Source organism: Heloderma suspectum, chromosome 1 (assembly GCF_057233095.1).
Source record: "Heloderma suspectum isolate Gila_16-S chromosome 1, 16-S_ref, whole genome shotgun sequence".
Taxonomy (NCBI): Eukaryota; Metazoa; Chordata; class Lepidosauria; order Squamata; family Helodermatidae; genus Heloderma; species Heloderma suspectum.
This window is the reverse complement of record NC_139458.1, coordinates 156710531-156728764: the sequence shown is the minus strand read 5'-3', so window position 1 is coordinate 156728764 and position 18234 is coordinate 156710531. Positions and strand designations below refer to the sequence as shown.

The 18234-nt window shown below is 43.8% G+C and overlaps 1 protein-coding gene across 1 annotated transcript in view; it reads right to left on the bottom strand.

Moving 5' to 3' along the window:
* Window positions 1-4884: 4884 nt before the first annotated feature.
* SCTR (secretin receptor) overlaps window positions 4885-18234 on the bottom strand; it is a 31323-nt gene continuing 17973 nt past the window's right edge. The window contains exons 6-14 of the mRNA XM_084860492.1: window positions 18022-18119; window positions 15966-16101; window positions 12694-12847; window positions 11917-11977; window positions 8640-8706; window positions 8432-8523; window positions 7376-7514; window positions 6144-6185; window positions 4885-5061 (exon numbers count right to left, since the gene is read on the bottom strand). Of these exons, the coding sequence (XP_084716618.1) occupies window positions 4885-5061; window positions 6144-6185; window positions 7376-7514; window positions 8432-8523; window positions 8640-8706; window positions 11917-11977; window positions 12694-12847; window positions 15966-16101; window positions 18022-18119 (966 nt within the window). The remainder of the gene's footprint in view (window positions 5062-6143; window positions 6186-7375; window positions 7515-8431; window positions 8524-8639; window positions 8707-11916; window positions 11978-12693; window positions 12848-15965; window positions 16102-18021; window positions 18120-18234) is intronic.

Genomic DNA, 18234 nt, shown 5'->3' with positions numbered 1-18234 from the left:
GCAGCCGCCTCCAAACTCGGAGGTGACCACCTATCCAATGCAGGGCAGGGGAAGCCCGGAGGGGATCGTCCCCTCTGCGCTTCAGCCGCCCTGCATTTGTGGCTAGACAGCCAATTTCAGCTGTTGACATGGCTATTGACATGGCCAATTTTGGCTGTCTAGCCGCGGGAAGGCAGAGGAGGGGTAGTGGCTGCCAGATGTCACGTTGGATGTGTCGTACTGGCATTTCTGCCTTCCCTGCCCCGGAACGCCCCGTTTTCGCCACTCCGCGCTCCTCTTCCGAGTGCAGGGCCGTTCCGTGCTGCCTGCAGGGGAGGTCGGTGCTCAGGGAACTGACCTATTCTATGGCTGTCTAGCTGCTGACTAGCAGCCACAGGATTGCACCCTTAGTGGATTTTCTGTGGTAGGAAAAAAGAAGCGGTGGAAAAACACAGGACGGTTATGAGTGGAAGATGACATCGTCTGAGCCCCCTGTGAAATTCCATAAATAAGGCAAGGCAAGGGTGTAGTAAGAGCCTTGTCTGGAAGCACTTTTTGTGGGAAGGCGGCCACTCAAGGTGTGTCTGTGTGTATGGAGAGAGAGGGGTTCATCACACGGAGCTTTTATCCTGCTATTGACATGGCTCTCTCATGGAAGTTTGCGGGCTCTTTAGATGACGTCATTACCCTCCAGGGCGTCTCCCGCAATTTCCCCCCACCTATCCCATGTTTTCCCCAAATGCAATAAATGTGGTATTTTTTTCCACCCCACAGAACAGGAGCAGCATGGCCTCCCTGTGAAATTCTCCAATAGCAGAAGAAACCACTCTATCTGCCTGCTGTGGGTGTTTGTTTTCAGTTGCTGGGGGCACAGGGCATGCAGGAGCAGGTTTGACAGGTGCGAGGGCAAGAATCGCCTGTTGACTGCAACTCCTGCCTCTGCTCAAGTCTTGCTTAGGAAGGACTTTCCTCAGTTCCCAGGCGTCTGCCATGTAAATGCTTGAGCACATTTCTCAGTTGGAGGGAGAAGAGGATAAAATGCCTCCCTGCAACGAAGGGAGACACATCTGATCCCCCACCCTGCCAAGCTCAGAATCAACATCCTCTGCTGATTCAGAGCACCCCAATGAGTTCAATGGGGCTTACTCCCAAGTAAGTGTGCCGAGGGTGGCAGACTTACAGCACCGTCTTAAATTCTATGTCTACTCAGAAATAAGTCAGAGGTTTCCTGGGGGTACAGCAGAAGTTAAGCTATGGGGAAAAAAGAACCCACCCCCACCCCCAGCTCCTTTGCCCACATGCCAGGGAGGGAGGGAGGCACTCCCTCAGTTCAAACCACGTGTCTGCCATGTAAAGGAGCCCTTCCTAATCCTGCAAAGAAACTGGCTCCGAAAGGATGCAGATATTTGTGTGTGTGTGTGGGGGGGGTTGCTTCATGTAGAAACACACACACAACAGAGAGAGAGAGAGCGCTACTGATGAGGGCGGAAGCCAAAATGTTTAGTCTAAAATATATATTTTTATACTGTTAGTCTTTCTATCATTCATATACACACACACACACACACACACACACGTATATGTGTATATACATACAGAGGGAGGTAGAGAGGGAGTATATACATGAGAAAAAATGATTATAAATTTTTATTTGTATTTTATTTTTTACAAAATCAGGTCAAAAGCCAAACTATACAAGAGACAGTAGCATGCATCAGAGTACCATGCAGGAGGGCACACAGGAATACAGAACCCTATCAAAATCCAGTGGGTGTGGCCTGTTCCTGACTAGCAGCTACTGGGGATGATGAACAGGCAGAACAAAACTAATAATGTTAATAACACCAAAAGAGAGGCAGTTACTTTCTATAGTGAACTGGGAATTCCCAGGATCCGTTGGGACCCAATAACACAGTGTCATATAACTTGAATGTATTCCAGTCTGGTGGCTTCACTTCGGAGCCTCACATGTTAACAGCATTTACGCATGCCACACACAGTAATCTCACATGAGATTTTTTTGTAAAATGGGGAAAAAAAGGTTTATCTGCACATGCAAATGAAAAAGCTCCCAAGGTGCCTTTTTGCTTGCTTGCTAATATGCAGCATTACATTGTACTTCTATGGGCAGAACATGGCTGTAGGCTCTGTGTGCAATGGGAGAAGAGGCCCAGAAGCTCCAGCCAGAGCACGGTAGGAGGAAGGAGCGTGCTGGAAGCTCATCTGCTAGCTAGGGCCAGCCATGGAGGATGAAGAGCGCATTTGTTTCGTGTTGGGAGCTGCCACACATAAGACAAAATGAAGAAAATCTACAGCAGCCTCCCTCCCGTCAGGTGTGGCTCCTGCAATTGCATCATATAATACAGAGGCATTATGCAGATGAGTGCAGATTAATCATAGCAGCGGTTTCGCTGGGGGCCTCTCTCAACAGACAGCTACCAAAGCAGAGCTGGATGCAATGGTACAAGCATACAGCAGCCTAATACTTGGAAGCTGTCCTGGGCCGTGTTTCCACGACAACAGAAGGAGAAGCTAATGGAGGAGTACCGGATTTTTTAAAAAGGAATTGGCTTTTCTGTGAGCAGGGTTCCATGAGCAGATTCTCCGGACCAGAAAAAATCACTTCACAGAACATACTTCCTGGTGGGGGTGGGGGTTGGAGTGAACGTCATCTGACTGGCAGGGGCTGCTCAACCAATAGGAGAGGCTTCCCCCGTCCCGCCTCCCCCCTTTCTCCTTCCCACTGAAAGTCCAGATGCACCTACAGTTCAGGAACAAGCCTCATTGAGCACAATGGGAGTTACTTCCGAGTAGACACACATATGCTTGTGCTGGGAAAGGGGGGGGAGAACACAGACCCCCCCATTTTAACCCTCAGGACCTCATTGACCACAATGGGAGTTACTTCTGAGGAGACACTAATGGGTTTCTTGTGGGAAAGAGACGGAAACCAGCCCCCATTTTAACACGCAGGATCTCTATAAGGAAGCCGTGAAGTAGTTATTTCCTAAGGCAATGAATCAGAGCCTCGAAATTGCACTTAATCGCACTTAAGGAATTGGGCTTTAAAATGTGCCATGTCAACTGAGGGGCTTTTCTGTTATTTCTGTGGGCATTCAGAGGGCAAGCCTCATTCAGCACAATGGGAGGAAACACCCCTTGACTGGGGTCATGGTGAAAGGCACACCCCTGGGCAGGGCTAGCATACCCGAGCTAAATGCAAGGGTTGGGGCATACAACAACTATACCAGGGAGAACCTGACTTAAGGAAAAGAATCAGACTTTAAGCAGCCTCAGAAAATCCATTTTTTCCCGCTGATAAGCTCCAGGGTGGCTGCTGCATGGCCACGACGTCATCTATCCCTAATGACCTCGACACCCAGCCGTCTTGGCGTAAATCACTTGTGGAAACACCCCCCTGGAGTTATTCCACTTGCCCTGGACACAGGATACTGTTGGAGCTGTGTCAGCCCAAGCTATTGCCCTGTTCCATGTTTAGTTACTTAAATCAGAGGTGGGCTGACCCTCCAGATATTGTTGGACTACAACTCCCATCGTTCCTGACCATTGGTCATGCTGGCTGCAGTTGATGGGGTCTGACAACATCTTATACAGACATAAGGCATCAAAAGCTATAAGCAGATAACAAAATACACATTAACCCCCACTCATGAGGTTGAAATGGGTCTTGCAACACATCCCACATTACTCAAGTTTTGGCAAGTGTCCCAGAGAAGAGTGTTCCACAGTTAATGGCAGCTCCCACGAATCCCACTCCATGTGTAGAAGATGTTCTGATTTGGTACAGAGATGGAATAGTGAAGAGGGCACACTCTCCGTTGACTGAAGGGATTGTGGCAGGGTGTAAGGGGAAGGAAGTCTGTGTATGACAGGGGTGGGTAACTTCTGGCCCATTACACTCAGCCAGCATGGCCAATGGCCAGGGAAGATGGGAACTGTAGTCCACCAACATCTCAAGGCCCACAGGTTCACCACTCACGATGTAAGGTATGCAAGTCCCAAGCTGTTCAGGGCTTTATAGATCAAAAACAGTGCCTTACATTAGACCCAGAAGGCGACAGGAAATCAGGGCAGAAGATGGAGAACAGAAATGGTGCCCCTAGGCAAGCTAACTTCCTTCTTGAACAAGCAGAAGGAACATCAAGGTGGTCATTCACAGAGAGCTTTACAGTAGTCTAGCCTCTAGATTATAGAGGCACAAACAGCTATTGCCAAGGTATGAAAGAGACAGTCCTTTTGGAAAGTAGGGGGGTGAAAGAGCCCCCTGGTCATCATGGCAGCCAAGTTTCCAAGATCCAAAGCAGTAAACCTGCAAGACCAGGTGTCAGCGCTGAATCTGATCACAGTCCCTAGCTGGATCCCGCAGTTGGTTACAGGTGTCATCTGATGCTCCAGGGATATTTACTGCTGTTGCTGTATGAAAGCTTGTATTCTACCAAGTATCTCCAGACAACACAAGTTTTCCCCAAGGACCATAAGCAGCTCATGAGTCATGTCTTGCCCGAACTACTATCTGCAGCATGATATTCAACAGAACAAAACAAGCAGAAAAGCCTTTTAATCTGGCACTCAAATTCGGCTGTGTTGAAGCAAAAAAGAAAATGGTTTCTTAGCATGGTGGAGGAGGAAGAATAAGCAAGACAACGCGCAGCAGAATACGTTTCCATTATTAGGAAATGAATCTTCTTCATGCATCTTCTTTGCAAAATACTTCAGGTGTTAATATTCAGGCCATACACAAAGTTAGGCTCTAAGCAGGCCAATTAAGGGGTACATTTAGCTTTCACATCCCTCATCACAATGCCTGATGAGGCAAGAATGAGCTTTCCAGTGAGCTCTGGGTGAGCAATTAGTACTTTTCTGCCTGCGCTAGACTCATTACATTTAACTCAGATTTGGGGCAGAGAGCCTCCTTTCCTCCTGAGGGCTGGGCTTCATCAGCTGCAGCACCTGAGTGAATCCACTTACTTCATTCTGAAATGACGAGCTGTGTTGCTTATGTGAATGGATATGTTTCCTTAAATGCCACTGCTGCCATTTTCTGTGAATCTCCTGCTGGACCTAAAACAAAAGTTTCAGAGTGGTTATAAAGCCAAGCCACAAAGGAGTTGACAGATGAGCCAATCTCCCAGCTCAGTGTTCAGCTGTGTGGGCCAAAAGACAGAGCAACAGCACATACGCTTCATAATCCGTTTACAATCACTCTAACAGTGGCAGATGTCTATGGCGCAATATCCCACCCACTCCGTTGGATGTGTTGATTGACAGTGCTGTGGGCCAATGTAGGCAATCCCTTTTATTTACAGGCTCTTTACTTTAAATTCTAGCCATTTCCCTAAATCAGTAGTGGGGAACCTTTTTCCTATCAAGGCCCATATTACCGCTGTCGAAACCTGCTGGTGTCCACATTCCAGGAGTCCATGGCAGTTACAAATGTGATGTATGTGATGGGGGGTGGGGGGAGACATTTGCATCCAGGCGTTCTCCTTCCCCAACTTGTGCAAGGTTATCTCCATCAGGTTCATAGTTGGGGGACAGAGCAGGATGGAGAAAATAATTTCAATAACCCAGAATGGTACCAGTGAGGAGCCGTGGCTTGGAAAGTACCCAGAGGTTAGACTGAGAGGCCTAGAGGTCTGCACATGGCCCCTGAGCCAGATGTTCCCCAGGACAGATACACAATTCCTTCTCACTGGTAGCGCCAGGAGCCCTCCCTCTGGAAGCATCCCCAGGATTGTCTCCTTTTTCTTGCTCATCCTTTACCAGGAGCCTGACACACAGAAATTTAGCTGGTGCATTTTTTTCTACCACTTTATCTCCAATTCAGGAAATGGAAGAGCAAGCACACTAAGTGGAAACCCTACTAAGGAACCTTAAAAAAAGTTGGAGGCTCTGCTTAAATCAAAAGTGCCCCCCCATCCATGAAACCCTTGCTAGATTTGCTTAATCTCATGGTTCATTAGGATCACTTCCCAATACTAACATGGAGAGGGGCTTGGAGCTTTGTTATGTACATTCCCTCATTATGAAGGCAATATATGAATAAGAAGAAAGTGTGGGATGACTGAGATGGAAAGTGACTGGTGAGATGGGGGGTAAAGGTATCTTAAGTTTTAGTAAATTTCAGTATGTGGGAAACTCACCTCCCCATTAAGAAAACAGTAAAGTACAGCCACAGCAAAGCCCTGAAACAAAACAAGCCCCTATTAATTATGAGGTACACAATTGCAAATGGCAGATTGGCAATCCTGAATAAATATGGAATGTCAGGATAAGATCATATATGGACCTTCTAGGTACGGAGTGTGCTGTCAGCTGTGAAAATCAGCCTAGTTGGTTCGAAAGACTAAGGCTGAAAAGCTATGCACGTGTACCTGGGAATAAGTCCCATTAATCTCAGTGGGGCTTACTTCAGAGTAGACAAATATCCGATTGGACTGTGAAAGGCTCACAGTGAGTGGCTTCAAATTATATATTTTGCTGAACCAACGGGTTGTTTTAAAAGCTGTAGTGTTTCCAAACTCACACATATTCTTCTTGCATCATGAATATTGTTAGGAACAGAAGAACTAGGGATTTTCAAGCTTGCCAAAATTTCCCATTCTTCTCTTCGAAGCTCAGTTTGGACTCACTCCAGTTGTTGTTCATGACCTGTTTTTCAGTTGGTTCAAATGGGGCAAATGCACATTTTGAATATGAAAAGTGTGCATTTCTGTGTATATTTTCAAAAGTGCACATTTCCCCCTCACTGAATAAAGTGCGAATAGCACATTTTTTTGAAAAATATGCAGTTCAAAGTGTACATTTAAAAAAAATGCATTTTTCAAATGCAATTGCAAGTTTGGTAATGTGCAAACTTTTTTCGAAAAAATGCCTCCTGTTCGTGTTTGTGGTTGCGGACACGGCAAGTTTGGATATTTGTGGACTCGTACGAAATCCTCGTACATCCCTAGATATTATCAGAGGAAAAGTAAAAAATGGGGCAAGATGGAACATGTCCTAGTTATACTACTGGTCCTGTAAGGTGCTTTAAGAACAATGGGATCTTTGGGATGCTGCTCTAATGAGAAATTCAATGCAGAGGTTACATCATGCCTAACTAGAAAGTGCATTTTTAAAAGTGATAGACTCTGAAGTACCTTAGCCTTTGTGATTCTGACAGTGGTTTTATTGCTGGAGTATTTCATGCAACCCCCCCCCCCCATGTTTAGTTATACATCCCTTTGTATTCTATCACATGTTTGTTCTAAACACCCAGCCCTGAACGAAAGAAAAAAAAATCAACGCACGTGCATCTATTTCTGCTTTGATCATGAAAGAAGGGCAGGAACTTTTCATCTGAAGAAGATGTAGACCTTTCAAGAGATAAAATTACCTGGAAAGATCCGAGGGCTTTTTCAAACAGAGCCTGAATCTCCATGGTGCCATTCGTGGTATCAAAAGGGAAAAAAGCAAAGATAATATAATGGACTCCAAAGAGAGGGATGAGGACGAGCGTTGATTTAACGAGTCTCCTAGGAGTAAGAACAGAGACAACTGGACAAATCAGGAAAGAGGTAGGCTTAATATTGACCTCAGTAGTATTTAGCCAGACCCAACGCCAGCCTTCCCCAACCTGGTGGCCTCCAGAGGTATTGGACTGCAAACCCCATCATGCCCAGCCAGCATACCTGGGGATTATGGGGGATGTAGTCCAAGACATCTGGAAGGCATCAGCTTGAGGAATGCTGCCCTATGCCCTGCTTCAGCAAATGCAAAATTTGCCAAGGATTATATTTCAGCCTTTTCAGTGGCATCCTAACCTACCTCACAGGGTTGTTGCGAGGATAAAAATGGAGAGGAGGATGATTATGTAAACCACCTTGGGTTTCTTGCAGGAAAAATAAATAAATAAATAAATAAATTCCTATGTGAAGGAAGTAATGCAGACTCGCCTCTCTTCTGTCACTTTTGCTACACATTTTTGCTGGTGCATCCAGAAGTTATACACAACACATGCCTTCTTTTCCCCCCACTCCATCCCTCCTTCCTCTCCAAAAGACCCTTCCATGGCTTTCATGCGCTACTATTATGCTGTCCTGAGATGGCACATGCAGGCCTGGCTTTCAGCCTTCTAGCAAGGGACGGGGTTCCTTTTTCCAGTGCTCAGAGCTCTGCACCAAGTTCTGTGTTCTGTTGCGACTACACAGATGAGCATGTGAGCAGGGTTTCTTAAACAGAAGTACAGGTAGGTTTGGAGTCCAGTTACTTGAGTGGGGTGATTGGCAGCTTAGGAGACAAGTGGACTGTGACACATAGGTGCATGTCCTGGCAGACAAATAGGTAGAACCTTTGTGTGACGCTATCTTTTGTTGTTGCTGTACTTAACTTTGCAGTTAAGTACAGCAACAACAAAAGATAGCTTTGCAGCTGAGTAAAGAAGCTAACTTACTTGTATTGACTGGAATCCTTGCCTCTTCCGTCTGGCCATCTCAGCTTGCTCATTAGAATTCTTACGATATTAAGAAATAGAATGAAATTGATCTGAAGAAAAAGCAAGCCAAAGCTGGCATTACATTCACACCTTTGAAAGACATATGTTGAGGTTACTCTTCAGTTCAACCAATATCTCTGAAATCAGCTGTGAAATAGAGACTTACAAAAATAGAGACCACCACAGGGCCTTGAATGAGCCACCGGACATATGAAAGATGAGTATCCCAACATCTGTAAAGACAGCAAAATAAGTTATGGTTTTCTGATTGATGGAGGTTAGCAGCATTTATGGTACTTGCTGATGAACATCTTTTTAGAAAAATCTTACTGTCTTAGAAGAAGAAGAAAAATAACACAGAGCAACATGCTTTGCAGCAGGTATGGCTTGGCATCCATCATGTTTGTGCAAATTATATGGAAATTATTCCAGGTGCATGTAACTATGGGAAAACTCAAGTGTGTACAAGACAGAGGGGAAACACAAGAATACGTTTTTGTTGCATTTTGTCAAGTGAAAAGTCATGATTCAAACGAGTTTAATAAATCTGCAGTGCCCTAATCCAGGGGTATGGGATTTGTGCTCCTCCAGATGTTGTTTGACTCCAACTCCCATCAGCCCCAGCCAGTATGTCCAATGGTTAAAAATGATGGGACTGGTGGTCCTACAACATTTGGAGGGCCTCAGCTTTCCCACCCCTGACCTAATCATACGATACATCAGAAGCAAGGGGTCCTAAGCATGAGTCACTCTATTGCTCTGCATATCTAGAGCTGACACACATCCCTGTGCTGACTCCAACATCATGCTAAGTTGCATGTATGAAAAAACCACTCCAACTCCAACACCAATGACAGAGCTATATCCACCAGAGCTTCTTACGGGAACCAATTCCATGTTCAGCTGCGAGTTGTTCAGGGATATAAAAGCACAGCCAGCTAAGCTGGCCATAAGAAAAATGGTAAAATGCATATGGTGTAATACCTTTATTACAGGCGTGGGCAATTTGTGGCCCTCTAGCTGTTTTGGCCTACAACTCCCATGACCCTTCACCATTGGCTGGCTGATGGGAGTTGGAGGCCAAAACATCTGGAAGGCCACAAGTTGCCCACCTCTGTTTTATTAGAATATTTTGCTAGTATGGGTTAATGGATACAATCGTAAACTGGGGAGATCTGGCTCAAATCCCTTCTCAGCCTTGATGCCAACCACTCCTCCTCAGCTTACTCTAAAATTCAGGATTGCTGTGAGGACAGAATACAACAACTCCATGTATGCTTCTTCCTCCTCCTCCTCCTCCTCCTCCTCCTCCCAAGAACCTCCAGCTCCTTCTCCTAGTATGTGGTTTTATCAACTCTCTTTTTATCAATATACAATTGGCATATGACTGTCCTGATTTACTTCTGATACTATATGCCAACAGTGCTCTGAAGACAAAGTTCAGAGGCCTGCAGCAACACAGCTGTCTCTGTGCTTTTGACTTGAGGCTCCGAAACTACTTCCCTGTTTTTCAAGAGACTTTTCTATTTCGGTTTGATGTGACCTTTGCAACAACAACAAAAACCTCTCCCTGGTGGATGAGAAACGATCATAATCTAAAAGCTAACAGCACAATACATTTTAAAGTCTTTCAGGTACCACAAGACTCTCTGTTGTTTTTGCTACAACCGTCTAACACAGCTGGCTTTTGGAATTTGTTATCACAATAACTTTGGCCGTACAGATACAGCTGCTGCCCAGCCTTGTAACTTTAACTGAGTTCAGAGAGCTCCTGGTCTTGGCCTTGTTCCCATGAAACAGTAAGCCATGACTCTGAGGAATCCTGACTTGCAGTAAACAAGCTGTGTGCTGGTGTTTACAGCCCATTTGCTCTTGCTTGACTCCTCTGCTAGACAAGTGGCTCAACAAACCAGAAATTGTTTATCTAGAGCAGCCTTCCCCAACCTGGTGCCCTCCAATGGTCATGCTGGCTGGGAATTATGGGGGTTGTAGTCCAACAAATCTGGAGGGTGCCAGGTTGGGGAAGGCTGGTCTAGCATGTCATCTGAACCTGGGATCCTGGCTTGCTGCTCCCTTTAGAAATCAGGATCATAAACCTGGGTTTGTTCTTTGCTTACGAATCCTGGCTTATTTGAACTAGGACCAAATAAATCAATGCTAAAAAGCATGCAGCTGCACAAAAATGAAGGAAATAATTATATCATTAGTAACGCCAAAAAGGGGCAAACAGACCAATGCAGTATCAAAACTAATGTAGTGCGAACTCCACTAATTACGAAATAAACCAACCAGGAGTAAAGCATACTGGTTACAAAGGCATAGGACAACACATATAAACATTAAAGTACAAAACTCAGACTTGGATGTTTATAAACGTAGATAGATTACAGGAATCCACTTTCAATCCTGTTTTGCCATAAACAGCTTCTTCAGAAAATCAATACTTCATGTGTACAATTTCATTAAAACATAGCATAAGAAAATATAAATCCCCATATAAGGTTGCACAGTTCCAATATAAGCATAAGATATTTGGAATAAGAATGACATGAATAACGACTTCATAAACTCACTGCCACTCACCACTGGTTTATCTTGTACTGTAATTAGTGGAGTTCACACTACATTAGTTTTGATACTGTGTTGGTCTGTTTACCCCCTTTTTGGTATTACTAATTATATCATTATTTCCTTCACTTTTTGTGCAGCATTCAACTAGTGCCCTGGTTGTGGTTTTATTTGAACTAGGTTCAGATGACCTGCTACCTGTGCTAGTGGGAGAGAATGAGCTGCATGTACGAACACACAGCTCACCAGAATCCTGGCTCATCGTTCGGTACAAATGAAGCCACTGGGTGCCTTTAAAGGTCCTGCTCCTGTGGTGTTCAGATGAAAATAGTGGCTATTTTATTTTATTATAAAAGTAAGTTCCAGGCCTTGATGGTCACAAGTAGCCGGCAACAGAACATGTGTCACATCTCCACTACAGATCTGAAAATGGTTTGAAACCAGGTTAATTGCCATGACATTCCCCACAAAGGACCATGGGCCTTGCATGTTTGCAAGGGTGCTACGAATCCTTTAATGGGCATTCTTGGTCACGTCACAAAACTAGAGTTCTCAAGAGTCCTTGATTAAGAGTCTTCATAGGGAAATAGATCTAAAACCCAGAGCTTCAGCTAATAGGTGGTAAAGAAAAGTAGAAATAAACAAACAAAACAAAAATCAGGAGAAGGAATGAAAGCACTGATTGTTTATTAAGAGTTTATATTTCTAAAATAATCTCAGAATTCTCTTCTTATCTCAGAATGTCTGAATATTACAAGAAAATAGGACTGCCATGATCTGAAACCAGCTGTCAAAGGTTTGATGGCCACATAACTGAGGCAACAGTAATGCATCCTAAGTTTGGAAAGATTTAATGGAAATGTGATGTGACTTACCCAACATTTTCATGTAATAGTCTGGCTATGACCCATGCAATTACAAATACATTGGGAGTCCCTGGAATGGAGAAATCAGGTTTATTTTTTTTTCATAGATCCTTAATCATATAGGACACAAAAGAGGTTACAAGCTTGCTGAATATTTTGATTGATAGTAGCAAACTTCACGAGTCCTGTGTCAATCAGCGTGGAGGAAAAATGGGGACACCCCCAAACAAAAGGGAGGTTCAGGCATACCCAGTGAGACTCTGAAGTATTCACAAGTACATAGCCTTTAACATCAACACCACCACACCAAAGGGGGGGGGGAACCCCCTTAAAATTGTCGCTGAGGAGTGCACATGCATACTCAACATCTTCTTAACATTTCATTACCTCAGCCCTAGGCTGGGGACTCAGACATGTGAATTGTTTCTCCTCACCTCCAACCACTCAAAACTGGTTAAGGAGAGTGGGGAAAAAAAGGGGGGGGAAGAGGTGAACAATGGATGAGAGGAGAAGTGGAGGGGAGGAAAGTGGCAAGAAAAGTGACAGAGCAAAGAGGAGGAAAGTGCAGGAAGTGAAGAAGAGGAAGCCGGAGACAGAGTTGGAGGTGTGGGAATGGAAGCAAGAGACATGCAAAGTGAAGACAAGCAAAGAAGCCAGTGATAGTGCAGGAGACAAGGGAAGGGGAACAAACAATGAAGGAGTAAGTGGAGACACCAGAGATACACTGCAACGTTTTGTCATGGGGCCTCATTTGATTTGATTGAAAACAAAACAGATGCTGCTTACCCCATCCCAGAGCTACAAACCAATGGAAGAACTTTCTATCTGAGAAGAAAGAAACAACCAGGAGGGTGTGAAGATAGAGCCCTTCCACAAGAAGCCAAATGTAGTTTGCCATGATACAAAAGTTAATGAAGACCATGATCATCTTACATCTGCTCTGGGGAAACAGAAAGAGATTATAAATAACAAATGTTTTATCTCCTTTACTGAGGCATCTTCGCTTTCACAGTCCTGAGCTTGGGAGAGGCTCCAAACGGGAATGTCCACTTTCTCCTTTGATATTTGCTTTATGTTTGGAACTTCTGGCTTGTGCTGTTAGACAGAATAGTATTATTCATGGCTTTGTGCATGATGGTTTAGAATTTAAAGTTACTCTTTATGCTGATGATCTTTTACTGTTATTCTCAAAACTCCTGTCGTCTGTTTCGGCTTTGATGCAATTGATTGATACTTTTGGTAATTTAACTGGTCAAAGTCTGAACCGATCCAATTGGAGATAATACGTATATCTTGTAGTGTATTAGCCAACTGGCAATTTCGATGGTGCCCAGATGTTATTACCTATTTGGGAATACTTATTCCCAGAGCCATATCTCAAATGATCAAGCTCAATTTGAATATAAGTTGATTAATGAGATCTCATGGGATTTAGACAGATGGGCATCTTTAAAGCTGAGTTGGTGGGGCAAGGTAAATACACTCAAGATAAATATTATACCTCAGATTGTTTATGTTATACATGGGATTCCTCTATTCCTGGCAAATATTTTTTAAAAAATCAATGCTCAGTTTAGTAATTTTTTTGGTTCCTCCCCACCACAAATATCCTTGAAAAGGATGCAAATGCCAATTAAAGAAGATGGGTTTGGCTTTCCAAATCTTGCCTTATATTATTGGGCCTATTTGTTGACCTGTACTAAATTTGGTCTTTTCCACTTAGATCAGATTCTCCACCTCGGTCAGGTTGGGAATCTTCTTATCTGGATCCTCTTTCTAAATGGATGGTATTAAGTTCTCAGCAGAATAAAATGGATAGAGTTCCTTCCACAGTTATGTCTTTTAGAGACGTGGGGTATATAATGTCATATCATTTGATCCATTTTCTCATGCTAAATTCACTCTAACCCAGAAAACCCAGATTTAAAAATGAGCAAGAAAATGTTTTTGTGGCAGACTTGGACAGATACTGATGATTTTTACCTTGGATCAACTAGTGGGTGCTGATGATAAGTTTTTGTCATTCTTGGCTTTGCATGACAAATACAATTTGCCTGCTACAGCTGAATGGCAATATTTGCAATTACAACATTTGTTAAAATCTAGGTCTGGCCCTGCCGCTTTTACAGCTTCAGAGTCTCCTTCACTATTGGAAGCACTTATTGAGGCCTATCAGCTATATCAACCCATGATCCATGTTTATAAACACTTATTATTGGTGAATAAATATGATACACAGGGTCTTAAGCAGGAATGGAACAGGGAACTGTATTGTCCCATTTTGCCTAATCAGTCTACATACATTCTGCTACCTCAGTGCCTCCAGGCTTAACATACCTAGTTCCTTCAACCTCTCCTCATATGACTTGTTTTCCATATGCCTGACCATCTTTGTTGCCCTCCTCTGAACCTGTTCGAAATTGTCATAGTCATTCCTTTGTGAAATCTCTCTAAGATTTGAATAATGTACCTTGATTACAAAACTTCCTGACTGTTAGAGCAATACGGCAATGGAACCAATTACCTAGGGAGGTAGTGGGCTCTCCCACACTGAAGGCATTCAAGATGAGGCTGGACAGCCATCTGTCGGGGATGCTCTGACTTGGATTCCTGCATTAAGCAGGGGGTTGGACTCGATGGTCTTGTAGGCCCCTTCCAACCCTACTATTCTATGATTCTATGATTAATTTCCTGTGCTGGCTAGGGATGATGGGAGTTGTAGACTAAACCATCTGCAGGGAGATAAGTAGGGATGTCAGACAAATCTTGAAAGGAACCAAATGAGTTTGGATTTTCATGAAATCGACCTGCGGATTCTGGTTTTCCCCTGTTCAACAGATTCCGCAGACTTGCAGACCGGTTTTCTAACTTTCCTGAATTTTGTGCAAATTTCATTGTAAAAAATGTGCTTTAAAAAAAAAAAAAAAAACAGCCAAAATCTGCATTCCCCCATAGGTAAAGTGTGAAAATGCACATTTGGAGGGAATTTATGCATTTTAGCATGTGTGAATTTGCAGAAATGTGCATTTGTGCAAATTTAGAAACAAAAAAAAATCCAAGTCTGTCAATGGGCGGACGATGGAACAAAAGGCACCTGACAATCCACAAAACACAATCCGTACATCCCTAGCCATGAGTTGCTCACTCCTGGTGGAGATGGAGAATTAGCTTTTAACAGATGACATTGGGTTGCATCTCCTGTGTCAAAGCCAAGGGATTGGGAAGGGCAGTGTGACACTTTCCCCTCAAATTTTTCCAGGGATGCTGGGCTTTCAGCCCTACTTACCAGGTGAAGGACTTGCCATTCTACTTCAGGCTAACAGTTCTAGGGAATGGGCTGGGATGACCACATGAGGAACAAATTCATATTGTCACGGACATGGGGAACCATGGCATGGTAAGAGACGCACACTAGTTTCCAGGCCTCTTTCAAATGTAGAGTGAAAACCTTTCGTGAGAGCACTTCCTCACATCACACCAATCAGTGACATCAGCATACAAACAGGAAGCTTATAAAGGAGGTATTTCCTGTTGCAGGGGTACAGATTAATGGCTAACTGGTACAACGGTAGTATTGCCTCCTGTGCCAAGCCTGCTAGTCCATCGGGACCACCAACGATGAAAATGCAGACAGGCTACAGGTGGAATTTGGATGATGAGCAGACAAATCAAAAGTGCTCATCGTCCTCAAACTTGTTTTGTGGAATCAGCTGAACTCTGGCAATGCAGTAAGACAGACCCATGTGTGTCTCAACAATGACATCTTGTGCAGTGCTCTTTTTTTCTCCATGTGGGTCCATATACCCACACCAGAGAATGGCTATGAAATCATCTTGGTAAGTTTTAACCAGCACATTTTCCAAAATCGATTTCTCTTTCATGTAACCAAGAGGGCATGGAAAGTACAAAGCCGGCTAGTTATATAAGGCTACACAAAGATGTGGCAATGAAAAAGTTCTTTCTGCCAAAAACGAACTTACAGGGATAAAAAGGAAAATACCATTTCTTCCTCAATTCGCTTTCTTTCATTCTGCAATGAGCTGGATGGTCTTTCTTACCATGTGTAACTCACAGTAGACATCATCATCGGTGTCCTCAGACAGTACAGGATCTTTAATGAAGTTTGCCACCGTTCGCAAAATGAACGAGGCAAAGAGCTGCATATGGATATAATTCCTTGTACAGCGAAGTCTTCTGTTCCCCAAAGAGAAAAGCATTGCACAGGTTTTAAAACCAGGAATCACTCAATTATCTTATCAGCCATATCCATTTGAAGATGCTTTGAACAAAGTCAGACTATAGGCCCACCAGGCCCAGTATTCATCTGCTCTGACCAGTAGCAGTCTTCTCCAAAATCTCTGCCAAGGGTCTTTCCCAGCCCTGCCCCTTGAACCTTTGAACTGGAGATGCTGGGGATCAACCCTGGGACTTTGGAATGCAAGGCTCTGGTGCTGAGCTATGCCCCCCCCCCGCAAGTCAGCATAAAAACTTAAGTACCCCATCAACCGTGATCCAGTTCCATTGCCTAAAACAAGGCAACACGTATTACATTCGTTAAACCAACAAAATCAAATCAAAGAAATAATAAATGTTAAAATAATCATCATTATAGATTTTTATGCTGATCTCTCCTAGGATGGGCTACGCTACAGCATAAACTCAGAAAAACCTAAAATAAACATGACAACCTAAACTGAGCTCCTACTAAATTCACATAAAAATAATTTCCCTGCCCCCAGGTAGAATTTCTTCTTTTCTTATCACATTTATGTCCTGATCCTCCACCAATGAGCTCAAGACAGCGTACACGGTTCCACTTCATGTTATTCTCACAACAACCCTGTGAGGTAGGTTAGGCCAAGTCAAGAGAGAGGGGCTGACCAAGGGCACCCAGTGAGTTTTATGGCTGAGTGGGAATTTGAATCTGGATCTCCCCAGTCCTAGTCCAACACTCTAAACCACTAGATCACGCTGGCTCTATATATCCATTCTAGAAACTCCCTTGCCCTGCACCAAATCCAGCAACAGAAAATCCCTCCCCGCCACACACACACATACAGCTTAACTTCCACATGGCAATCCAAACATCTGATGCTTGTGGAAGTCAAGTCAACTGGAGGTGGCTGCCTCTGGGCTTCCAAATCCTTGGAGCTGGATGGAAGTAGCTAGGCCAGCTTCCAAGCTTGCATGACGATAGAGCAGATTTTTTTGCTCTCCTTTTCCCAGGCTTGCCACATTGTTATGGAAGCCACAGGTGAGCTTTAGAATATGCCTGCCTTCTTGATGGTGGAATGGCACGTCTTTCTTCATTGACCTCAATAGCCTTTATTAACAACAATGCAGTTTTAATGGAGCTGAAACTAATGTCCCCCCCTGTAACACACTGGCATCCCACCAGCCCCAAAACTGTGACTTAAGCTTTAAAAACAAAGATTTTAAATTTATATATTTAAAAATTCTTTTTTAGGTACTATATACCTGATTAATTGATAGACTGCATTTATATACCACCTTTCTGCACCCAACCAAGGCAGTTTACAAGACTTCAAAAGACAAGAATAAGAAACAAATGCACACATAGTAAAACATTAAAAACAACTTCAAAACATAACCATTAAAAAGCCATGTTAAAACTATGTGTATTGACTCCCTTTCTGAATGCAGAGAGTGAGGACCAGTTGCCGCTCCAGAGGGAGCACACTCCAGAGTTTGGGAGCAACACAGGAGAAAGCCCTTTCATGCATACCCGACAAACGGGCCTCCCTGAGGAAGGATGTCTTCAAAGGTCCTCTCCTACGGATCTTAGTAACTGAGCAGGGTCATGCCGAGGCAGGTGGTTCTTCAGATAGCCTCAGAGGTACATTATTGCCCAATAATAACACTGGCTAGAGTGAACATATTTTGCATGTCATGGTGCGATAAAAGCCTCCTGTGAATGGAATCCTTGGAAACAGAGTATTTCCCCCTTCCCCACATAACTGAATGGGAGGCCTTTCAAAATATCCCAAGCCTTCATTTCACTTAATGAATGCAAAGGTGCCCATGTAGGTTATTGAATTATTAACTTGGGAATGGAAACACATGCAAAGAAAGGCATGAGCAAGTTTTCCTCACCTGAAAGAAGCCAGAATGCCGAAGGCCATTGTCAGCGCCACCAGGGAAGTACTGGTTCCAACGGTATACACAGTCTCCAACTTCATCAAATAAGACACCTGGAAAGAGACATCCAGGAACACTTCGTTTAGGCAGAGGTGCGTTCACACAAGAAATCCACCTAAGTCACAGACTTTAAAAAAGGGGGCAGCGTGCTTTTTTCAGAACGTGCTG